This window comes from Tachyglossus aculeatus, chromosome 4 (genome assembly GCF_015852505.1).
Source record: "Tachyglossus aculeatus isolate mTacAcu1 chromosome 4, mTacAcu1.pri, whole genome shotgun sequence".
Lineage (NCBI taxonomy): Eukaryota > Metazoa > Chordata > Mammalia > Monotremata > Tachyglossidae > Tachyglossus > Tachyglossus aculeatus.
The window spans coordinates 44,490,724-44,515,370 of record NC_052069.1 but is presented as its reverse complement, the minus strand read 5'-3'; the positions used below and the strand labels follow the sequence as shown (position 1 = coordinate 44,515,370).

The 24,647-nt window shown below is 49.1% G+C and overlaps 1 protein-coding gene across 3 annotated transcripts; it reads left to right on the top strand.

The window, feature by feature from the left end:
- The first annotated feature begins 6,264 nt into the window (after positions 1-6,264).
- On the top strand, positions 6,265-21,471 carry BARHL2 (BarH like homeobox 2). 3 transcript variants are annotated; one of them, XR_005450371.1, is made up of 6 exons: positions 6,265-6,890; positions 8,594-8,819; positions 11,165-12,114; positions 12,811-12,906; positions 14,988-15,085; positions 21,314-21,471. XR_005450371.1 is itself a non-coding variant. In XM_038745384.1 (3 exons), exons 1-3 carry the CDS (start codon positions 6,278-6,280, stop codon positions 11,475-11,477), a joined length of 1,152 nt encoding a protein of 383 aa, XP_038601312.1. In that variant the 5' UTR covers positions 6,265-6,277; the 3' UTR covers positions 11,478-12,278. The 3 variants fall into 3 exon arrangements, 1 of the variants encoding a protein (XP_038601312.1); XR_005450372.1 differs by lacking the exons at positions 12,811-12,906; positions 21,314-21,471 and having other exon boundaries at positions 14,988-15,015; XM_038745384.1 differs by lacking the exons at positions 12,811-12,906; positions 14,988-15,085; positions 21,314-21,471 and having other exon boundaries at positions 11,165-12,278.
- The last annotated feature ends 3,176 nt before the right edge of the window (positions 21,472-24,647 follow it).

The following is a 24,647-nucleotide window of genomic DNA, read 5'->3' as shown; positions in this document are numbered from 1 at the left end:
AGGGAGAAGGAGGGAGGAGGGAGAAAAGGGAAGAGGGGAGAGAAGGAAGGAGGGGCAAGGTAAAGAGGGTGAGGAGGAGGAGGAAGAGGAGGAAAGAAGCGAGAAGGAGGGAGGAGGGAGAGGAGGGAACAGGGGAGAGAAGGGAGGAGGAGGTAGAGGGTAGAGAGGTTGAGGAGGAGGAGGAAGAAAGAATCGAGAAGAGGGGAGGGGGAGAAGGAGGGAGGACAGAGGAAGGAGAAAAAGGAAGGCGGAGAGAAGGAAGAAGAAGGAGGAAGAGGAGGAAGGAGAGGGAGCAAGGGGAGGAGGAGGAGGTGGAAGAGAGGGAAGGTCGGGGCGGAGGGACGTGTCCACCCGGGCCCAGGGAGGCGCTTTTTCCGAGCCTCTCCTCCAGTTCGTCCTTCGAGCCTCGATGGGGTCAGTTGGCCAACTCAGAGGTCAGGGGGACTCTGACCCACGCAAGCATGGAAGACGGCAAGGAAGAGGACGTTTCCTCCTATCCTTTCCGCCCATGGGGGTCGACGAGGGCGTTAGCCCCCATAGTATCTCGAACAGGACTTCCCCACGCGTGAACATCCCAACCAGGCCTCTGACATTACCTGCGTTTCCAGTCAGAGCTGAAAAGACCCAAAGGGTGACTTTCGGGACCGTGAGCTCTTTGAAGTCTTTCTCCTCCCAGCCCCCCCTCCCCCCTCGCTTTTTCCCCCCTCTAAAATTCCTGCTCCTTTTTGCTCCCCAACTCAGAATGAAAAGTCGACACCGGTGCCCTTCCCCAACACCCGGGCTTGATTCTGGGATCTCAATTCAAAGTCACTGAGGGCGAGACGGAAAGGCCGGTCATCGATGCCCGGACTGATTCCGGAGGGAAATGGGCTCCTGGCCTGGCCTGACCCCAACTAGAAAGGATGAAGGGCATAGGGGGAGACCCGCTTGTTAGGCCCGTTTGTTTCGACCGTTTAAGTTGTCCCTTCTGCCTTAGCTTTAACATAGATTAACAGCCCAAAATAGTTTGCGTATTTTGTTTAGCTGCAGGTATAGCTATGGACTTCTTATGCATATATGATACGATTCAAATTTCAGAAAATGGCACCCGGTACTCATTCATTCATTCAATCGCGTTTTTTGAGCGCTTACTGTGGGCAGAGCACTGGACTAAGCGCTTGGGAGAGATCATGTTAACCATAAACAGACACATTCCCTGCCCACAACAAGCTTACAGTCTAGAGTGGGGAGAGGTAGAGGGGCGACTGTAACTACAACCCTTGATTTGGGGATTGAGAAATGTATTTTATTTCAAAAATGTCCTCATAACCTCTTACAAAATCCTCGATCCTTTAGAGAATAATTAGGAATCACTAGAAATAAACTACGGGAAAGACAGCAGAACAAACAGTCTGGGTTCAGCGAAGATCAGATCTTCCCGCTGCATTTCTTTATCTACATCTCGCCCGCTTCATCTTTCCCCCTCGGTATTTCCTTGCCGTCTTTTCTAGTTTGTTTCTGTCTCTGTCACGCTTTCTGTCCCCATTTTCCATCTCCCTTGTTTTTGAAACGGTTTTTGAAACGGTTGTATTCATCGGTTAGGAATAAAACAAAACAAAAACAAAATCTCGGGTTTCCTCACCCCCGCCTCGCCACTGAACCTTGAACTCTCCATCTTCAGGGAGACTTTCGGACTGTATATAGATTTTCTGAGTATACTGAATTTTTTTTTAAAAAAGAAGACAATAGCATGATTTCTCCTGTCGGTGACCCTTGTCGCCGCCCAGTGGAGAGAGTCGCCATTGCACTTTCCTCACATCAGTCACTACGTTGTCAACAACTGGATTTACAAAGGTTCGAGTGAAATATGGATAGGGAGACGCACCAACTACAAACCCACCAATGGAGACAGATGGGGAGCATTCACAGTTCAGTTCACGTAAAAATCACAGTGTTCTAGCTTCTAAAAGGCAGACTATCAAAGTAGTTGGTAGTGCTATGCCTTGCACATCAGAGGTACATTAAAGAAATAAACAAGAGGCTGTTAAATTAGACGGGAGGTTTGCACCCTTCTCTTCTTTTTTAGGCTCCGTGAATTTCAGATTCATGGGCAAATAAAGCCGAATTAGGGTTTAAGAAATGAGAAAAGTTTTCAGTTTCCCAACCAAACTTCGTAAGTATCCACTTTCTTTTATCATTCATATGCAACATTTTTAAAAAAATCTAGGAAGTTGCCTATAAAATGAAACAGTTAATTTTAACTTTATTTAAATTTAGATATCTCTATCCTAGAATTAAATAATGTTCAAACTGTTGCTGTTACCGCTTTGGTTTATGCATCTGGGACTACGTTTTATTGTCCATTTTTTAATTGACACCCAGAAAGAGATGGGTGTCAATTAAAAGTAAGGAATGGAGCAGAAGAAAATGGAACTGAATTTAGGCTGTGAACACTTGTCCGACCTGATTAACCTGTATCTCCCCAATGCATAGTACAGTGGTTGTCACATATTAAGCTCTTAATATCATTTAAAAAAAATCAAGATAAAGTTTATGCAACACAAAAGATCCCAATAAGGAAACAATTTTTTTCTTCCCTTCTTTCAGTGCTCAAGGGCAGACACAGGGCGGAAATCAGAGCTACGTTTTCTTTTAATAACGGTTGGTTAGGCGATGGTGATGAACGCGGTCTTGTAAAGGAACTGTTTTCTGGTAACTATTTTCTAAGGAGAAGTAATCCAGGCAGCTAACGGTTCAGACCTTGAACAGTTCTGCTGCCTGGCGACCGAACCAAACCAGGTTGGACTGAAAACCTTCCCGGATGAGGTACTTTTTTTCTTCCCCTTCCACATCCACGACATCAAATTTCCGTATCCTCTGCCAATGCTGTGAACTATTGCGAGTCAAAACCGATCTAACCACACAACACAAGCGGTGCTATAGGCGCTTTTCACTGTTCGGTCGTTGTAGGCGTCTGTACAAAACAAAAACAATCTTGGGTGAATTATTTATAAAGGATTGGGAATAACTGATTTGTGTGATGCCATCAGCCCCCGATTTCTTTCCGTCTATCTTTTCCTCCTCCAGGTTAAAGAGAGGTATGTGAGGTTTGAGGAAGCTCCCTTCGTCGGAATGTCGATGGATGTTGGCCGGGAGTTGGGGAGAGGGGAAAGAGGAGGCAGTCTTATACAAGCTTAAGATACGATTCCATTTTACGCAGTTACGTCTCTTTTCTCTCTCTCTCCTCCACCCCAACTTTCCCCCTTCTCCCCACGATAACTTTTCTGCCGTTTAAAGGGGGGGAAGGGAAGGAGCAGTCTGCTGTCGCTCTTCAACGCCCCTGGCCGCAGGAGAACTCAGCAGGATCTCGGTATGAAATAATGAAAGACTTAAAAAAAAAATTACCCACCTTCTAGGGAGTGTCAAAGAGAAACCCGCCGATTCCTCGTCCCTTGACCCCAGGGGCGATTCTAGGGTCCCTCCTTGCCCCGTGGGGCTAGCCGGGAATCCCTGGGGTGCATTTCCGCTTGCACCTCCTGCCACAGGTTACCTATTGCTCTCCACTCAAACTCGCTTGCTTTCTAAACCTTTAAATATCTGATGTTCACTAATCCGATTTCACAGCCTCTCTTATCCTTCCTGTACCCCTCTCCCTCCTCAGAGACAAACCCGTCAAAATCATAATAAAGAAAACCCGCCGCCTGTCAGTAAAACCTTCCACTTAAAGCAGCCGGTAGATTTCACTGTGTCAATTAAACTCATTTTACTGTAAAGGACCGGCAGCGAAGGGTTTTTTTCCCCCCTTCCCTATAATGTTATGCATCTGGTCTGATATGGTTGCTGTTTCTAAACGAAAACTCTTCTTCCCCGATTGATTATTTGATTTACACAGCAGCAACCTAACAGCAACAACTACCCCCAAAACACCCCCACCAAAACCACTCTTCCGCAAAAAGCAAGACCCGCAAACCCTAAGAGACTTTAACTGGAATTGCATTAGACGAACCATGCATTCCTCATCTCGACACCGAAGCGATGCCAGTTTACCTCAGCTTCATAGGGCCCTTAAAATGGTAATTCGGAGTAAAATGGAACTCAGAGAACTTTGAATCATTCATTAGCACCTTATAATTACTCTGCTAATTAGGTTGACACGGTACTTAATCAGGAGTAATACGCCCTCTTGTCAGCGGCACCTCCCATTACTCTGACATTCAACAAGAGACAGGTTGGAGTCGTCCTAGAGAAATTAACACAAGTTGATACCCTTCAGAAAACCAGTAGAATAATTTCCCGGATCCCAGGCGGGCCGACAGTTAACCACTCTGATTCCAACCGAGCCGCCAAAGTCCGAGAACAGGGGAGAGGGAGGGAATGGGAGGGAGAAGGGAAGGGAGGAGAAGAGGGGGGTGGATGCCGGAGTTGGGGGGGGGGGGGGGGATTCCTGAATTCCAGCAAGAGCGGGAGAAAAAGAATGATCACCCGCTTCCGGTGGGATTTTGCTTTGACTGAAGCCCGGTCTGGACTCTGGGCTTGTCCTGGGTTCCTGACCTGCTTTAATCCTCCTGTTCACGTCTCCTTCTGCTGGAAAGGCGCTACTCGGACCCTGAAATCCCTCTCTTTCTGCTACACCGCTGATTACGGCACCTTGGCTTGGAGGGAGACCTGGGCACCTAGGCTCTTTAGAGGAGAAATAGAAACCTCAGAGTACTGAGAAGCTGGAGTGGGCGGAGGGTCTCAAGTTTTTTGGAGTTGCTTCCTACGAGTCTCTCCTGCGCCTCTCCTAGCTCCTTCACGCCCTTTTCAAATGTGGATTTTAAAGACTGGACTAAGATCTCTCTCCCTCATCCACCCCTCCCTCAATCTTATTTTTTACCTCCCCCCACCTCAAGAAGCATAATCATTCTTCCCACCTTCCCTCCTTCCTTTCTCTTCCCCTCCTTCTTTCTTTCTTCGTTTTCTTCTCTCTCTCATTCTCTCCCTCCTCTTGTCCCCTCATCCTCCCCCCACCTCAAGAAGCATAATCATTCTTCCCACCTTCCCTCTTTCCCTCCTTCCTTCGTTCTTCGTTTTCTTCTCTGTCTCTCGTTATCTCCCTCCTCTTCATCCCCTCACCCTCCTCCCACCTCAAGAAGCATAATCATTCTTCCCACCTTCCCTCTTTCCTTTCTCTTCCCCTCCTTCTTCGTTTTCTTCTCTCTCTCATTCTCTCCCTCCTCTTCGTCCCCTCATCCTCCCCCCCACCTCAAGAAGCATAATCATTCTTCCCACCTTCCCTCCTTCCTCTCTCTTCCCCTCCTTCCTCTCTCTTCCCCTCCTTCCTTCTTTCTTCGTTTTCTTCTCTCTTTCTCTCCCTCCTCTTCGTCCCCCTCCCCCATCCGCCTCTCTCTCTCTCTCTCTCTCTCCCCCCTCCCTTCTCTGTCTTTATTGTAGGGATTACAATTAGAATAGGCATTTGTCTCAGGTTTTGCAGGAAAATGGGTCTCGAGGATTCTAAAAAAGAGCAGCCGGGACTGTAGCTTCTGAACTGCGAGGAGTCCGCCAGCTCCTTAGCCATTGGTTCCCGGCCCGTTAGCGCCTGTCTCTCCGGCTGAAGCCACCAATGGGGGCGGCGGGACAGCCGCCCTGTCGCAATAAAGGGTGTGAGAATAAATCGCGGAGGGGGGAAGGGGCTGCGATGGCCGTGACGTCACGAGAGGGAGGCTTTGGAGCCCAAGAGGAGCCGGATTACAAGGGAACAAGCCAGGCAGTGGCCAGAGTTCGCCCCGCGCTCCTTCTCCTCCTCCTCCTCCATCTCCTCCTCCTCCTCCTCCGGCTGCAGCGGCTGCCCCGCAACTTTCCAAGAAAGTTCAATAACTCGGCACCCGGGAGGCGGAGACCGGGCTAGCATCCATCAGCGGTCCAGCGGCGGTCGCCGGTCAGCCGGATGGTCCTTCCCCTCTCTCTCCGCCGGCTCGGCTCCTCTCCCACCCTTCCTTAGCCCTCGACGCCTTCAACACGTGCGATTATTCTTCTATCGGCCTCTTCCTTATTGCTTCGATAACTCCCCCCCCTTGTCCCCCCCGCCCCCAATTCCTTTCCTCTCTCTTAAAAAAAAAAGAAAGTTGGGTCGAAAGTTGTTTCCCCCTGTCGCTCCCATTTTCGGGAAATCCTCCCCCCCGACGGAGTCCCTTGTTAATGTTTTCCCGGTAATTTATTTGTTTCTTCGGTCGGGGGAGGGGGAAGGGGGTGGGAGGGGGTGCCGCTCAATCACGTCGACCCGCTGACCGGCGGATTGGGTCGAAACTCATGTAGAACCATGACCGCAATGGAAGGGGCGACCGGGTCGAGTTTTGGAATAGACACGATTTTATCTAGCGCCAGTTCAGGCAGCCCCGGCGTGATGAGCGGAGACTTCCGACCTCACGGCGATGTCAGGACGGCGGATTTTCGGAACCAGGCCACCCCGTCCCCTTGTTCGGAGATCGATACAGTGGGGACGGCGCCTTCTTCTCCCATCTCCGTCACCCTGGAGCATCCCGAGCCGCATCTGGTCCAGGACGGCCTCCAGCCGCATCACCTCGTCCATCACAGCCAGCAGCCGTCCCCGCCACAAAGTTTGCTGCAGTCTCCCCAGCAGACGCCTCCGCAACAGCAGCAGACGCCTCCACAACAGCAGCAACAGCAGCTTGGATCGGCCGCCTCGGCTCCCAGGACTTCCACATCTTCTTTTTTAATTAAAGACATTTTGGGCGACAGCAAACCGCTGGCGGCCTGCGCACCTTACAGTACGAGCGTCTCGTCTCCCCATCACACCCCGAAACAAGAAGGGAACGCAGCCAGCGAGAGCTTTAGGCCGAAACTAGAGCAGGAGGACGGCAAAACCAAACTCGACAAGCGCGACGACTCGCAAAACGATCTCAAATGCCACGGTGAGTCCGAATCCGCTTGGGCTACCTCCCCCTTGTCTCTCTTTCCTCTTCCGAGGCCTTTCCGGGGCTCTCCCGACTAGCCAAATCGCTGGAGGTCAACGGGCCTGCATTTGGCCCCGGGATTTCTCCCCCTTTGGGATCTGCCCCATCGCCGTTCTCTCCTCCAGCTCTTACTCCTTTCCTCCCTTTTCCACTCTCCCCCGTTCTTTGTGTTTTCACGCGTGCTTTTGTCGCATCTGCAAAGTAAGTCAAACGCCTTCTGGGAGTGAAACGGGAAGAGCAATTGTCTTGTAGCCGAGTCATCTAGGGAAGAAAAAGAAATTAGATTGAATGCGCGTGTATGGCAGGCGGCAACTCTCCAGGAATGTGTTTGCAACCCAGAGTGTATTTTTAATGCAAATGCCTTTCATCCTCCCGCATGTTTTCGAAACGCCAATCTTCCGGGACTCGGAGACTCTTAATCAATATAGCCTTCATTTCCAAGTCGATTGATCAGAGTGGGAGAATGTTGACTACCCCGTCATGAATAAGGGAGGAGTGGGTCCCCTTTTTTAAAAAATTGCCTTTGCAGAGCAAAATTGCTAACCCCCTCTGCACCACAGAAAAAGGTTTCTGCTTCTCAAATGGGAATTTTCAGGATTTGGAAAGGGCCCGTTACTCTAAAATGCAGAGCATCTTATATTCACAGAGGGCTTGTAAAAACAGAAGGTTATCACCGAAAGGCAGATTTTTTTTTTCTCCAAGAAGCACTTATAAAATAATCGCCATTTCCTGCGAGTGGCTTTGCCAAGAGAAATGGCTTCAACCGTTCCAGCAGATGAAACCTTTTTTCTTATTATTTCAATAATTATTTTTCAATTTCCCTTTCACCTCCTTGGAACGATGCGCCGTGGATAACCGGGAAACGGGGGTGTTTGCTATTTTAGCATTAGCATAATAGTGCCCAAAACAGATGTACAGTCTAGCCTGGCGATTTTTTTGTGCACCAACCTCCCCAGTGGGTCAATTAGAGAGATTATTGTTCTTCCTGCAGGGAAGATCAAGGAGCGCTGCAAAAACTGGTACAAACAGAGATGGATTGACATATCGATTTCCTAGCATTTCAGGAAAAAAAAAGAAAAGAAGGAAAAAGAAAAAAAAAACCAAGTTGACAAATAGAATCCGGAAATCTTAGCGCTGTCACTTGGAAGTGTCTAGCAATTTTGAACTCAACTTTGAGTCGAGGTGACCCATTCTTTCTGAAGCTCTAAAATATTTGATGTGAGTGAAGTCTCACTCGATCACTTCTCAAGTGCCCTGAAAGAAGGCGACACCGAACTGAAACTAAATCTTCCCTAATCGAAATAATGCCACCCAGTACCAACTCAGAAAGAATGCCAAACAAAGGACGTTTTTTAAAACCAGAGAAAATATGAATACTTGCAAACTGAGGCATCACTCCTGGTTTTCGGAGCAAACTCCGCGACTCCTGTCCAATTCTTCTTTCTTTCTGTTTTTTTTTTTTTTTAGCTTGTACGGTCACCAACCAAGTTTATATCTCTGGGGGCGTCTTGGACTTCCAGTCCGGGAGGGTTGTGGATGTAGCGTGTATGTGTGTGTCTGTGGTGTGTCTGTGTGAAGAAGGAGAGAAAAAGAGGGAGAGAGAAAAAGTTTTTTCTCCCTTTAGTGCTAAACTGCGGCTGTGAATTTTTTTTTCTTCCTAGGAACAAAGGAAGAAGGCGATCGGGAGATTACAAGTAGCAGGGAGAGTCCTCCCGTGCGGGCCAAGAAGCCTCGGAAGGCGAGGACGGCCTTCTCGGACCATCAGCTCAACCAGCTAGAGAGGAGCTTTGAGCGTCAGAAGTACCTAAGCGTGCAGGACCGCATGGATCTAGCTGCCGCGCTCAACCTCACGGATACCCAGGTCAAGACTTGGTACCAGAACCGGAGGTAATAACAATAATAATAATAATATTAATGGTATTTGCTAAGCGCTCACTATGTGCCAAGCACTGTTCTAAGCGCTGAAGGGATGCTGGGTTTGGGACAGGGCTTGGGAGCGAGCCAGGGTTTCCCCATACCACCCCTTATCCCACCCCAAAACTCGGCTCCTAACCCACCATGAGGGTCTAAGGAGCTTCTACATAGTGAGGGGGTTTAGAACAACCTCTCGAGGCGGTTGTGCCCAGCCTTTGACATCCTCTGGTCCGGTTTCAAGAGACAAGCCGAGGGAAGCGAATTTACAAAGCGCAAATCCCCGCTCTGCCTAAGCAGGGAAAATCTCTAAAGGACACAGGCTTCCCTTATCTACAGCGGAGAACAAACTCACTTTTTTATGGTCTTTGTTAAGCGTTTACTACATGCCAGGCACTGTATTAAGCGCTGGAGTAGATACAAATGAATCAGGTTGGACACAGTTTCTGTCCCATTTAGGGCTCACAGTCTCAATCCCCATTTTACAGAGGAGGTAACTGAGTCCCAAGGAAGTGAAGTGACTTGCTCAAGGTCACCCATCAGAGAAGCAGCGGATCCGGAATTAGGATTTAGGCCCTTCTAACTCCCTGGCCTATGCTCTATCCTCTAAGCCACGCTGCTCCTCTACCCATTTCCTATGTAGAGTAGTTTTATTTCGATGTTCACTGGACCGTGTGGATTTGCATGTCCACACAAAGAAGAGCCCAAGTACCAACTTAAGAAAAGGGGTCTTGTTAGCAGCCAGAGAGAGGTGGAAGACGCGGGCCAAAAGTGTAAAACAAAAAGGCCTTCGGGTCTCCATCTCTATCTTTTGGACGCCGCTGACCGCCTTTCCCTCCCAACTCCGGGATCCGCCGGCGCAGGATTAAGGGGCTGGGAGCTCTTATAACGTCTTGAGGGGGACCAGGAGTCCGGGACGCCGGATCCTTCGTGGTTCTGGCCCAGAGAGGGAGGGAGACGAGGGTTAGAGTCTCCGGGCGACCTCGCCAGATGCCCAGCGGGGGCTACTCTCACCTCCCAGTCTTGCCGGCTATTATTTAGGTGGGTGTCGGCTGGAATTCTCAGGGTATTCCCACGTCCCGGCCTTCAGAGTGGGTAGGGGGGATGGGAAGGGCGGGGGGCCGGCAGCAGGCTGGTAGCGCAGCCCTGAGGAGCAGGTGTGTGTCTGGAGCCGTGATGGGTGGTTGGAGATGGGCCCGGCCTGGCTTCGGAGCCCGGGAACCGGCTGTCTCTCCCTGCCCCTTACCCTCTCCTTCCAGGCCTCTAAGTCTTCGATTTCCATCTCCATCTCTGAGTCTCCCTCTAAGGGTCTCTCTGCCCCTGGCCCTGTCTTTCTCTTCCTGGAGTCTCTCTGCGTCTCTGGGACTGGGAGACTCGGTAGTTGGTCTTCTAATCGTCTCTTAGCGCGGCTGCAAAACCGTGTCCAGTGGTCGCTCTGCCATAATTTTCTGTCTCATTACATACGGTTTCAGCCACCCTAATTCTGTCGGAAAACATTAGTGTCATCTGTAGCCAATCTAAACAGGCCGCCATGTTTATTAATTTGGCCGGAATTGTGTGTATGGACCAGCCGGCCCAGCACGCCCGCTTTTTTTTTTTTTCCTAATTGAGAGGGAGGAGAGAGAGCGAGATCATTTATTTTTTTCTTTTTCCAGGGGACGATGGGGTTGGGGATGGAGCGGGAGTGGAGGGAGGTTAGCCTGGAAAATATTTTTTTTCTGAATATTTCCGGACGTGGGGAATGTCCCAAGGAATCCCATTTGGAAAACGCGCATCCAGAGTCCGCTGTCCATCCCGGAGGGCTTCCTGGGGGCGGTGGGAAATGCGGGGGGGAGTCCGAGTTCCTGGAACCTCTTTGTTTGCTGCTTTTTTTTTTTTGCTGTCCCTCTCTCTGATTCAGGGACAGACAGCCAAGGACTTGCTGTGGTCTGGTCTGGGTGGGAGCGTAGGGTTGAACTAGGTGGCGAAAGGGGTGGATAATCAGAGGGTCTCCCTGTCCTCAGCTAAAATCAAGAAACCGGGACCGGGAAACTTTCAGAAGGGAAAAGACCAACCATCCAGGGAGAGCCCCTAGAGGATCAGGGGGAAGAAGGAGAAACTTTCTGGGACTCCGGCTCCCGGGAATGATAGATAGCCCGTGAGCTTTCCCCACGACTAATTGGAAGTTAGTTTCCAGTTAGTTCCTACTGGGGCAGAGTCCGGCATGGACACTGGGAGGGAGAGGAGGAAGGTGGAATGGGGAATAGGGGAATAGGAGTGTGTGTTTGTGTGTTTTGGTTGGGGGGGCGCGCGTGTATGCGTGTGTTTTCGGTCTCTTGCAGGACGAAGTGGAAGCGGCAGACGGCGGTGGGCCTAGAACTGCTGGCCGAAGCCGGGAACTATTCCGCCTTGCAGAGGATGTTCCCTTCGCCCTATTTCTACCACCCGAGTCTGCTGGGCAGCATGGACAGCACCACGGCGGCGGCGGCGGCGGCTGCCATGTACAGCAGCATGTACCGGACTCCCCCGGCGCCGCACCCCCAGCTCCAGCGGCCCTTGGTGCCCCGGGTCCTCATCCACGGGCTGGGGTCCGGGGGGCAGCCCCCTCTCAATCCTCTGGCCAACCCTCTCCCGGGCACCCCGCATCCCCGGTGAAGAGCGTATCGCTGCCCCTGCTCCCCCCATCAATCCCCCTGGCCCCCTTCACCACCGCCTGCTCATCCACCTCCCTTCCACGAGCCAACCGACCATCCAACCAACCCACCCACTCACCCAGATGCCAACCGATCGACCAACCCATCCACTCACCCAGACGTCAACGGACCAACAGATCTACCAACGACCCATCCACTTTCCCAGACGCCAACCGACCAACCAATCTACCAACCAACCATCCACTCTCTCAAACGCCAACCGACCAACCCATCCACTCACCCAGATGCCAACCTACCAACCGATCTACCAACTAACCCATCCGCTCACCCAGATGCCAACCGACCAACCAACTGACCGATCCATCCACTCACCCAGCCGATAACTAACCAACCTGCCCATCCACCCACCCACCAAATCAATCAACAGACCCAGCGAGGAGAAGGAACGGAAAGAAGAGAAAGAGGAGGAGGGAGGGAAGGAGGAGAAAAAGGATGAGAGGAAGAAGCTAACAATTGGGGAAAAGAAAGACGTGACTTCCCCCGTCCCACTTCTTCCCCAGCCTCGAGGCGGGCTGCAAAAGTTTCCCTCTGAACAGTGTGACTCTTGAAACACGAACTCACACGGGGTGTGACTACCAGTAAGTGACAATAACAATAGCCACAACGACGACAAACAAAACAAAACAAGAAAAAACCCAAAACCTCAAGTTCTTATTAAAATGACTTAGGGACAGCAGAAGGGAGGGAGGGGGAGGGAGGGAGAGAGAGTCAGAGAGAAGAGAACAGTCAGTGAAGGACAGAGGCGGAGACAGATAGACCAGAAACTCTGAGAGGCAGAGGGCTATTCACAGAAGGACTTCGCCCCTGCTCCAGAGAAAGGACGAGGGTGACCCAGAACTTTGCACTGATTTCTCATGACCTTTTTTCTTTTGGAAAAGTGGCATGCTCCATAATATTAAAAATGTACATTTGAAAGACTGAGTGATAAGTGATATATCATATTTATTATATGTTGTCCAAAAAAGATTCACTTATATACGTTAGTAAATACATGATTTTTTTTCCTTTTCATGTCTTTTTGATTCAGTAAAATAAATGCTTAGATGAAAAATATAGATTTTTTGTGATTCAAAATTTAAAAGAATAAAGTTTATCTTTTTTTAACAAGTGTTGAAATTCAAGGGAGCTAATTTTACTAAAGCAAAATTGATGCCAATAAAAAGCGAGATTTGGTTTAAAAACACCGTAATTTTAGTTTCTTGCTAATTCTGTAGATAATTTTGGTTTCCTCCTATAAAGGCAAATTATTTCCACGTTGTTGTTTTTTTCCCTAGCCGTTCTTTGAAAGATTTCAACATTCTTTTCTTTCCTAAAGTAAAAAAGCGAGACCCAGGGGGAGGATCTCTATATCTTTATTCCTTATGGTTGTGGTAAGTGTGATTTCAACTTTCCTTTCTCTTCCTGCTTTGCCGAACGTTCCTGCTGAAATCGGGCCCTTGGATGAGATTGGCATTTCAGCTGGTTGCTGGTAGTGTGGGCGGGCGTGTGTGTGTGTGTGTGTGTGTGTGTGTCCTTTCCTTTTCTTTTTAATTCCTTTCCCCTTTTCTACATCTGCAAGGAGCTGTAAGTTTGTGTGGCCCCGGCTCCTGGGAATTAAGAATTCGTTGGGCCGGGCCCGGCCTCGCAGCTGTTTGGAGCAGAGAGGACAGACAGCGAGCGGGAAGGCTCTCAGTGTGAGCAATTAGGGAACGAAGCCAGAGACCTGGGGGATGGGGAGAAAGTCTCGTAACAAAACCCCGGCGAGATCTTTGATTTCTCGTCCTCCCGGGAGGATGACTCTAGATCCTCTTACTCTCGATTTCCCAGTTTTCAGGGTGTGTGTGTGTTTGTGTGCTTGCGTGTGTTAGGTTGACACCTCCCTCTCCCCCGGCGGCGATGGACAGGGGAATAGAGCTGAAGGTCAATGTCGACGAAGGCGGTGACCTATTATTCTCTCTCCCGACGGGGCGGGTTTGGGGGGGGGCAGAGAAAGCGAATTAGTCTGCAGCAGCCCAGCTTCTCAGTCCCAGCGCCCGCGACTCGGAACCGCTGAGCGTCTGAAGGATGTCAGAGAAGCAGCGTGGCTCAGTGGAAAGAGCCCGGGCTTTGGAGTCAGAGGTCATGGGTTCAAATCCCGACTCCCCCAATTGTCAGCTGTGTGACTTTGGGCAAGTCACTTAACTTCTCTGGGCCTCAGTTACCTCATCTGTAAAATGGGGATTAAGACTGCGAGCCCCCCGTGGGACAACCTGATCACCTTGTAACCTCCCCAGCGCTTAGAACAGTGCTTTGCACTTAGTAAGCGCTTAATAAATGCCATTATTATTATTATGTCAGGGTTTGGGCGCAGGAGACAGAGACCCGACAGAGGGGCGCTCAGTCCAGTCTCCCTTCTGCATGGCCCCACTCCTTCTTCCCTCCCCTCTTTCCTCCTTCCCCGCCCCTCCCCGCTTCGGGGCCTCAGGCGGGGCCATTTCGGGTTAGGATTGTCAGGAAGCGATGGTCATTGTCTGCTGTGTGACATTGGATAAGCCCCTTAACTTCTCTGGGCCTCAGTTACCTCATCTGTAAAATAGAGATTAAGACTGTTAAACCCACGTGGTACAGCCTGATTAGCTTGTATCTTCCCTCGCGTTTAGTACAGTGCTGGGCACATAGTAAGCGCTTAACAAATACCATCATTATTATTGCCATTCATTCATTCAATCGTATTTATTGAGCGCTTACTGTGTGCAGAACACTTTACTAAGAGCTTGGGAAGTACAAGACGGGAACATATAGAGACGGTCCCTACCCAACAACGGGCTCACAGTCTAGAAGGGGGAGACAGGCAACAAAACATGTAGACAGGTGGTTATCATCCGTGGTATTTATTGAGCGCTTACTGTGTGGGTCCCCGACCCCAAATCTCGAAAGGTGACCTCGATCTCTCCTCTTCTTCCTCTCCGTTCTCTCCCTCCCAAGGTGAGGGGGTTCGCGGCCGCATTTAGCTAGAAAACATCATCAAGAGCCATTGACCGATCGGCTGGGGCGGGGGTGGGAGATGCCCTTCTCTAGACTCTGTCTTGGGGAGAGGGGAGCTAACACCGGGAGGAAATGGCCTCGGGGAGCCTTGATTTGGATTTGGCTAATTAGAAGGGAATGATTCTCCGATCCCCCTCCCCGCTCATCAATTCGCTTTTGAAACCATATTGTCCTCCGCCGGGCTCTAACAAAAGAGGAGAGGGGGAGAGGGAACGCCTTCCTTATTTTCTGTCCCCGACAGCAACAGCCCTGGGAGAGGTTCACCGGGACCCCTGGAGACCCCTCGAAAATTTCGGAACCCCAGCAGGACCACCCATCTCAAGAATCCTCTGCAAAGCCCCCCTTTCCCCTCTCCCAAACCCCCTGGAATTCCGCAGGACGCTAAGTGTCCTCTCCGGGCTCAGCCACGCTGGCCGCGATTGATCGTTATTGTTGTTATTTCTTTAAGATTAAAAATAAAGAACGACAGAAACGAACCAGAGGCTGGCTTTGGGAGGACGCTACCTGCGAGGTGCTTGGTTTCTTCCACCGCCTGAAAGGGCCTCAGTAAGTTCTGGGAAACCTGGATGGGTGAATGACCCCGGGTGACTTCAATTTCCACACCCAATTATAATTCCAAGAAGTATTTCCCCGTCGGTCTGAGCAAACAGACAGACGGACGGACAGACAGAGTACCCGAAATACCGCCCTCCCATAACGGAACCCGTGGAATTCTGAATTTCCCGCTACTCCCTTTTGAAATTAAAAAGCAATGCCAAGGACGCGAGGGAAGATTTGAAAAAGTACCTCTCGAAACCCGTCATTTCCTTAACATTAGGCTGTGTGTGTGTGTATGTGTGTGTGTGTGTTTGTGTCTTTCCCTCCTCAGAATTCTCTGGATGTTAATTTCCACGCCCTTTTTATTCCCCTTATCTTTCTATTTGGACAATTTCAACCAGATTCAACCGCGGTAACTCTGAGGCTAGGGACCGTGATGCTGCTGTTCATGTGTTTGTTTAGGAAGATGTCAGAAAGTTGATTTTATAAAAATCTGGGGTTCCTTGTTTCGTTCAGCAGGCATATATTAGGTAGCAGCTGCAACAAAACCTCCAATAACTTCTCGTTTATCTTCGAAGTTTTTGGGTCTTCCATATTTTCTTCCCTCTGGTTTCCTCCGCCTTCCCCTCCCCCAATATCGAAACGGGACAAACCAAGACCCGGAAAGCGAACGTTCTGGAAGCGAGGTGAAACTAAAACCCACATTTCCCCATGAGGTTTCGGAAAAGTTAAGCGCTTAGTACAGTGCTCTGCACACATTAAGCGCTCAATAAGTACGGCTGATTCAATGAGAAGTTATTGGCAAACGTATTTTTCTATGGCAATGTTTTTAGGTAACTTTTAGCTGCAGGAGCACTGATTTCCCTTCGAGACACCGGCACCTGTTCATCTCTTCGCCAGAACCAGAGCGGTCTGTGCTTGGAGTTCTGTTTAAAACGCCCATCTGCGGACAGAATGCTATTTGGATTGTTCCTGGATTAAATTATGAAGCGACTAATAGAGTCACTTCACTGTGGAACTTTCGTTTGCTACTGAGCCTGATTAAAACAGGCTTTTCCAGGCAGAGAAAGGCTTCATTTAAATGTTTAAAAAGTCACAGATGCGCAAGAAGTAGCGCAAACCAATGGCTTAAGAGAAAACACACCCATACATACGCGTACAATCCCAGACACATATAAGAAACCCATTCTCCAGTTTTTTAAAAAAGCGTTGGATGTCAGAGTGTACCTTTCGACGCTAACGTCCTCTAGAAAAGAACAATTTTCAGTGAGTTTACAAAGTAACGATTGCTTCTTTGTTTCACCGCCTCCAACAAATACACAACACCTCGAATCTCTTTTTTGCTCCACCTCTTAAAATGTGGAGCAAATATTTGTTGCAAAATAACAGTTTACCCTGAACCAACCCTCCCTTGTCCTTTGCTGCCATCCAAATCCTTGCCTCTGTAAATCTTTCGGAGCGTATGCGCAGGCTTTCTTTTATTTCATTTTGAACTTTCTCAAAAATACTTGCAAAGGCGTTCCCCAGATCTGAGGAAACATCTGAGGGAACTTAGCCCCTTGGTTTGAGACTACCAGAACGGGACGGCGTGATTTGCCACAGAATTGGAGCCACAGTTCTAGGCCCGCAAAGGAGGAAGGCGGGATGAGGAGATGGGGGTCTTTCTTTGTATTTTTACTCTTCGGTCCCGAGGTCTTCGTGTCCGTCGCGGCGATTCTGCAGGGTCAGTAGCTCTGTCCCCTCCCTCCTCCTCCTCCTCCCCCTTCCTCTGTCGGGGGTCTCGGGGCGCGTTTGCGGGGACTCACTGCCCCTGTCTGGGATGCGCGTGGGTGTGCGGGGGCAGACGTGCGAGGGATCCCACGTGGGGGTGGGGACGAGGTCCCTTGCAAGTGAGCCGTGGAGGGAGAGCAGGGCCGAGGGCCGGGGTCTGGGGAAGGGGGGTCCTCGGGGTGTCCCTTCCCTCCGGCTCCCCGACCGTCCAGCACCACAGACAGCTCCCCGAGCGGAGGCCCCCGAGCCGGACGGCCCGCGGCCGGAGCTACTGCTCCAGGTCCAAAGGCCTGATTCGGTTCCCCTCCCTCCCCCTGCTCCTTCTCTTCCTCCTCTTTCTTCTCCCTTTCCTCTCCTCCTCCTCCTTTTCCTCTTCCTTCGCTTTCTCTCTTCCTCTTTCTCCTCTTCCTCGTCCTTCGCTTTCTCTCTTCCTCTTTCTCCTCTTCCTCGTCCTTCGCTTTCTCTCTTCCTCTTTCTCCTCCTTTTTCCTTCTCCTCTTTCTCCTCCTAATCATCCTCCGTCTTTCCCTCTTCTCTCTCTTCCTCTTTCTCCTCCTCCTCTTCCTTTTCCTCCTCTCCCTCCTCCTCTCCCTCCTCCTCTCCTCTCCTCTCCCTCCTGCTCCTTATCCTCCCCCACCTACTCTTCTTTCTCCTTATCCTCCCATTCCTACTCATCAATCAATCAATCAATAAATCAATCAGTCGTATTTATTGAGCGCTTACTGCGTGCAGATCACACGCTACTGTGTGCAGTAGCGCTTGGTAAGTACAAGTTGGCAACATCTAGAGACTGTCCCTACCCCACCTGCTCTTCTTTCTCCTCCCCCTCCACCTCCTCCACCTCCTCTTCTTTCTCCTCCCCCTCCACCTCCTCCACCTCCTCTTCTTCCTCTTCTCTCCCCTCCTTCTCCTTCCCCTGCTTCCTTCTCCTCCCCACTCCTCCTCCCCCTGCTTCCTTCTCTTCCTCTCCCCCTCCCCCCTCCTCCCCTCCTCCTCCTTTCTCTCGTTCCTCCCACCCCCATTCCTTCTCGTTCTCCTCCCTCCAGGGGCCGGGGGCATGAAAGGAAAGGGGAGGAAAGAGAAGGGGGATACGAGATGGGGGGACTAGAGGAAGAGGAGGAAAAAGAAGCGGTGAGAAGGGCGAAGAAGAGGAGGTGGAAAAAGAAGAGGAGGAGGAGGAAGAAAAAGAGAAGAATGAGGAAAAGAAGGCTAAGGAGGGGTAGAAGGAGGGGAGAAGGAGGGGGAGGTAGTGTGGTCAGGAGGACCCTGGAGGAGGAGCTCTAGGTGATTACAAAGCGCTCTCTTGTAGCATTTCCCGATTAACTCCAAGTCCAAACAGGGTCACATTCCAAAGAACAAAATCTTCAGATCAGGAAAAGCCATTTGGAAACCAAAGGCTCTCGGGGTAAGTAGTTCTCAGTGACAATCCGCTCTAAACCGATCCTGTTAGAAAAAAAGTTCCCAGCCGCAGCTGGCTAACGGGAGCGGAGCCGGCTCTGGAGGAGGGAGAGAGGGAGGGAGGGAGGGAAGGCTGTCTGGTTTTCTGGGGAGGTCTCCAGCTTTGCCCAGACCGCCCCCCCCCCCGACCTCCCCGGACTTCAGGTGGCCCTTAGGCCAGAGGGATAGGAAGGCAGTTAACTGTCTCCCCATTTCAGAATGCCTTCCCCAACCCAAGGGACTGCTTTCCAAAACCTCTCTCTCCCACCCCTCTGCAAGGGCTGATAATAATAATAATAATAATGGTATTTGTTAAGCGCTTACTATGTGCAAGCACTGTACTAAAAACTGGGGTGAATGCAAGTTCATCAGGTTGGATGCAGTCCCTGTCCCGCATGGGTTTCACAGTCTTAATCCCCATTTTACAGATGAGGTAACTGAGGCATAGGGAATGCCCAAAGTCACACAGCAGACAAGTGGCGGAGCCGGGACTAGAACTCATGACCTTCTGACTTCGAGGTCCATTCTCTATCCACTAAGCCATGCTGATCTCCTCGGGGGTCGGGAGCTGAGGGGTGGAGTGGGGTGGGGGGTAAGGGGTGTCTCTGCAGGGGCCGGTTGAAAGGTGGGGCGTCCACGTCACCGAAGCGGCAGGGAACGAACGAGGTCGGAGAAGGTGAATAATAATAATAATAATAATAATGTTGGTATTTGTTAAGCGCTTACTATGTGCCAAGCACTGTTCTAAGCGCTGGGGGGGATACAAGGTAATCAAGGTTGTCCCACATGGGGCTCACAGTCTTAATCCCCATTTCACAGATGAGGGAACTGAGGCACAGAGAAGTTAAGTGACTTGCCCAAAGTCACACAGCTGACAAGTGGCAGAGCCGGAATTAGAACCCATGACCTTTGACTCCCAAACCCGGGCTCTTTCCACTGAGCCACGCTGCTTCTCCTAAGGAGAAGGGGGGACTCCTACTGAGCCATCCCGCCAGCCTAATCCTGGTTTCCCAGGATTTCTGAAAAAAAGGCTTTGTTTCTGCTTTACGATTTCACTTTAATCAACACATCACAACTCCCCTTTCCACTCCACCATTCCCGTTCCCAAATCATGTTAGGATCCCATCTGTGACGTGCCAAGGTTTGCATTCCCTTCCGCCCACAAGCTCAATGGGAAAGCGTCCTTCCAGCACCTTCCCTGCTTTCCTCCCAACCTCAGCTCCACATTCGGATATCTGTCCGGTTTTTCGCCCCTCTCTTGGAAAATTGCGGTCTCTCTGCTAATCAGGCTGCTCTTCCCCAGTCTCCGGTTCAGGTTGGATGTTCTGGCCGGCTCTTATTAATTCCCATTTTCTTGATTAGCTTGTCATAGAGAAGCAGCGTGGCTCAGTGGAAAGAGCCCGGGATTTGAAGTCAAAGGTCATGGGTTCAAATCCCGGCTCTGGCAATTGTCAGCTGTGTGACTTTGGGCAAGTCACTTAACTTCTCTGTGCCTCAGTTACCTCATCTGTAAAATGGGGATTAAGACTGTGAGCCCCCGTGGGACAACCTGATCACTTTGTAACCTCCCCAGTGCTTGGCACATAGTAAGTGCTTAATAAATGGCGTTATTATTATTATTATCCGGTGCCCTACCCTTTTGGGGATTTCCAAAGGACGCAAGGCTGCGGGTTCTGAAGATTATTGAATCTTTATTTCTTGAGCACTTACTATGTGCGGAACGCTGTACTAAGCGTTTGGGAGAGTACAATATTACAGAGATTCGTTCCCTGCCCACCTTGAGTTTACAATCTGAGTGACATTTTCCCCCCTACCTTTATTTTAATGTCCGTCTCCCCCACTAGATTGTAAAATACTCGAGGACAGGGATCATTGACTACTAATTCTTCTGTACTCTCTCAAGTATATAGTACAGTGCTCTGCACACGGTAAGAGCTCAGTAAATGCCAGTGATTGATCGACTGATTGATTAATTAAATAACAGCTGCTATTTAAGTGACCCTGCTGGTAGAGAAAGATTCCTTTCACGTTTAGGGAACTACAGCACTGCAAGATAGGGAATAGAGAATCTGGCGAGTGGGAACCTCAAGGGACAACCTCGAGAGACATCCTCCTCTACCCTTTCTCCCCCTCCCCTTCCCCTATAAAAGTAAAAAAAAAAAAAAACCCACTTCCCACTAGAAGGAGTCCGGGATCCAGATTCTAACAATCGTCCCCTTGTGGTGTAAACACCACCTTGGTTCAGATCCTCACTCAGTTGTTAGAAAAACAATCCATCTCTCCTTCCATTCAGGCCACCGTTTAATTCTATCTCCAGCCCTATTACCGACCCTCGGAGCATAACTTCCTAGAGAACTCGCGAACCGATATTTAGAGGTTTTTAAATATAATGATTATTTGTGTTAGGAGGTTAATGCAGCAATATTGGGCGATTGTACTGTTGGGGATTTGCAGATGCGTTTGAGATTGGCTGATGGCTGGAGGGAGAGGTGTTTCAGGGCGCTTCAGCCAAGCATGCAAGATCTTAAAATGAAATCAAACAGAGGCTTTCTGAAGAGCGGTATGGATTTGTGTTGCCCAATGGGAAGAGAGGAGTTGTGCTTTGGTGGTGAAGTAAACTGTCCATTATCTTCGCGGTCTTATGCTACAAAATCGAAGTCTCTTCCTCATCTGAGGTGGTTGGAAAAATAGTTGTCTCTCTTTCATCCCGAATTGGCCGGATGGTAAGGAGAATTAGGGAATGGCTAAAGGAAAGAGCATCCTGCTACTCCTCTCCAGGTTACTCCTGCCAAGTGAATAAGAAGCGTTTAAATCCCTTGCCTCGAAAGATAAAAAGCCCTAGTGAAGCTTTCAAGTGTGGTAGCAGTCTAAATGGCGATGCCACATTTTTTTTTAAATCAAACTAGTGGGGCTGTCAGATAAGTAAACAACGAGCCTAATGTGTGAAAGATTTTGATAAAGAATCGACGAGCACGCTCTTAGAGTCTCTCTCGCTCTCTCTTTTTAATCGTTCATTTAATTTTCTTAATAGGTTCTAACAGAAAATTACTCGCTTCAGGATCACTGAAAGGAGAAGTGAAGCCTTGGCTCTCCGGTTCGAAGTACAGTCCTACGGAGCCCTCCCTTCCCCTTCACGATGGAATATTTTTAATATTCATCAGCTCTATTTTCCCCAAATCGTTCTTTTGTCCCGAGGGAACGAACCAGCGCGCCCCCAAAAACATTAAACACTTGGGAGGCTCCAGTGTTTTTGCCCTGTTTGGACTCAGTGTGTTTGCATGCATATGTTGGCTGGGCGAATACAGCATGAAATGCTTTTCTCTATGTATGCGCCGCACGTCCCCGTGAAGGAAGGGCTGAGAGGACGCCTCTTGCCTCTCCTTTCTTCCCTCCCCACTTTTCCTTTTCTCTTCCGAGGCTCTGCTTTCAAGCCGCCTTCCTCGTTTAAGAAGGTCACACCCCCGTCCCCCTTTTCGGGAACCTTGGGTGTCCATCACAGCGAAGGGAGTCTTCGGCTTCGGCCTCACCCAGATAATCAGAAAGAGGGGTACGGGGGAGCGAGTGTCCTGTGTCCTGCTCTGCCTTGCCTTGTCCTTCCCTGATTCTGGTTTAATCAAGTGATAAAGACCTCTAGTATTCATTTTCTCGATTTTTCTCCCCCCACCACATAAACTCAGGTGGGAGGGATACGGAGGTGAGATACGGGGAGTTAAATGCCTCTCCATGGTGGCAGGATTCACACCCTTTCCCTTTTAAAGGCCATGATTTCTGAGCCTTGTGGACCTTTCCTCCTTCTCACGGTTCCGGCTTCTTCCTATTCGAAGGGTAGTTGAAGGACCCGGGCTTCGCCTTTCGATTAATTCATGCAGTCGTACTTATTAAGCGCTTACAGTGCGCAGAGCACTGTACTAAGCGCTTGGGAAAGTACAATGCAGCAATAAAGAGTGATAATCCCTGCCCAAAACGAGCTCACAGTCTGGGGGAAGGGGGGACAGACATCAATACAAATAAACTGACATCAATATAAATAAATGGAATGACAGATATATACATAGGTGCTGCGGGGCGGGGGAGAGGTGGGAAGAGCAAAGGGAACAAGTCAGGACGACGCAGAAGGGAGTGGGAGATGAGGAAAAGGGGCTTCAGCTGGGATTCCCAACGCCCCACGGTTGGTAGCCCGTTGTTGGGTAGGGACCGTCTCTGTTGCCTATTTGTACTTCCCAAGCGCTTAGTATAGTGCTCTGCACATAGTAAATGCTCAATAAATACGATTGAATGAATGAATATCACGTGCTTTGATGTATCTCGCTGCCTAATTATACTCCCAGAAGGCACACTTATTTTCACATACCTGAAGTCCTCATGCAAAGGTATCTATTAGGGAAAAATTTTATTAGAATTTACATAAATGTTAGGACGGTTCCACCTCATTTAGTAAAGCATAATGACGGCTCCCGTTTTAGTAATTGCTATAGTAGGATAGTTAAAAGAGAGAAGCAGCGTGGCTCAGTGGAAAGAGCATGGGCTTTGGAGTCAGAGGTCATGGGTTCAGATCCCGACTCTGCCAATTGTCAGCTGTGTGACTTTGGGCAAGTCACTTAACTTCTCTGGGCCTCAGTTACCTCAGCTGTAAAATGGGGATTAAGACTGTGAGCCCCACGTGGGACAACCTGATCATCTTGTATCCTCCCCAGCGTTTAGAACACTACTTTGCATGTATTAAGTGCTTAACAAATGCCATTATTATTATTATTGTTATTTAAAGAGGTAGTCGAAAGCATTTGGCAAGTGAATTCAAAACAGGGAAGCACTTGAATGAATCTAATGTACAATATACCCAGAGAGACGTTTCTTCAGCTTCCTGGTTTGTAGTTAAACGTTGGTGGCATTGTTTGATGGGTCAAATAAGACAAAGTATGAAAGTCATAGAATACCAACTGTAAATTGAAGAATTGAAGCATCATTTTTTCTTTGGTTCCTTCCACTAGTTAATATTTGAGGCTTGAGGAACTTAAACCACTACTCTTGATATCAAACTGCCACATGTTTGTGAAACTTTGTTATAGATCTTTCTTTTAAAATTTGACAATCTGTTTTGGGCCTCTCTGTCTTTTGCAATGCACTTTGTTGTCTTGTTGGCAATCAACTGGCTCTCAACTCCTTGTGCTTCTGTCCAGAGACTTGGATAAAAATCTTGGTTTGAACTAATGAATAAGTAATTAACAAGCATGGTGAGGCTCTCTGCAGTTTTATTTTGGAGAGAAAGCAGGCAATTAAAACATTTTTCAAAAGATCTCTAACAAATAGAAGTATGTGTGAACAAATTGATTTTTAAAATGTAATTAGGTTTTGTGTAGCCAAATACAAACCTGCAAAAGAAAACATGATTTGTAAGAGTGTGTTTTACGTGAGTATGGAACTACTTCATCAGAATTTCGGTGTATTTTTTTTTAAAGTGAAAAAGAACTAAGGATAGCAGTGGGGGGCAATTAGCTGCTGCAAGATTAGGTAGTGAAGAAGAGGATGCCATCTTCAAACTATGGGTGCAGATTTAGAGAAGAAGCATGGTCTAGAGATACAATCATGGCCTAGTTGAAAGAGCCCTTTGAGTCAGAAGGATCTGGGTTCTAATTCTGCTCTGCCACTCGTCTGGTGTGTGATCTTGGGCAAGTCACTTAATGGGGAAGCAGCATGGCTCAGTGGAAAGAACAAGGTCTTGGGAGTCAGAGGTCATGGGTTCGAATCCTGGCTCCACCACATGTCAGCTGTGTGACCTTGGGCAAGCCCCTTAACTTCTCTGTGCCTCAGTTACCTCATCTGTAAAATGGGGATTAAGACTGTGAGCCCCAAGTGGGACAACCTGATCACCTTGTAGCTCCCCCAGTGCTTAGAACAGTGCTTTGCACATAGTAAGCGCTTAACAAATACCACCATTATTATTATTATTATTATTGTTATTATTATTCTCTGTGCCTCAGTTACCTCATCTGCGAAGTGGAGATTAAGACTGTGAGCCCCAGGTGAGGCAGGGACTGTGTCCAACCTGAGGTGACTGTGAGCCCACTGTTGGGTAGGGACTGTCTCTATATGTTGCCAACTTGTACTTCCCAAGTGCTTAGTATAGTGCTCTGCACACAGTAAGCGCTCAATAAATACGATTGATTGATTAGCTTTTATCTACTCCAGTGCTTAGAACAAGGCTTGGCACATATTAAGCCCTTAACAAATACCATCATTATTAGATCCTGGGTTCTAATCCCAGTTTTGCCAATTGCTTGCTGTGCAATCTTGGGACAGCCACTTAACTTTTCTATATCTCAGTTTCCTCAACAGTAAATTGGGGATTAAATTTACCCGTTCTCCCT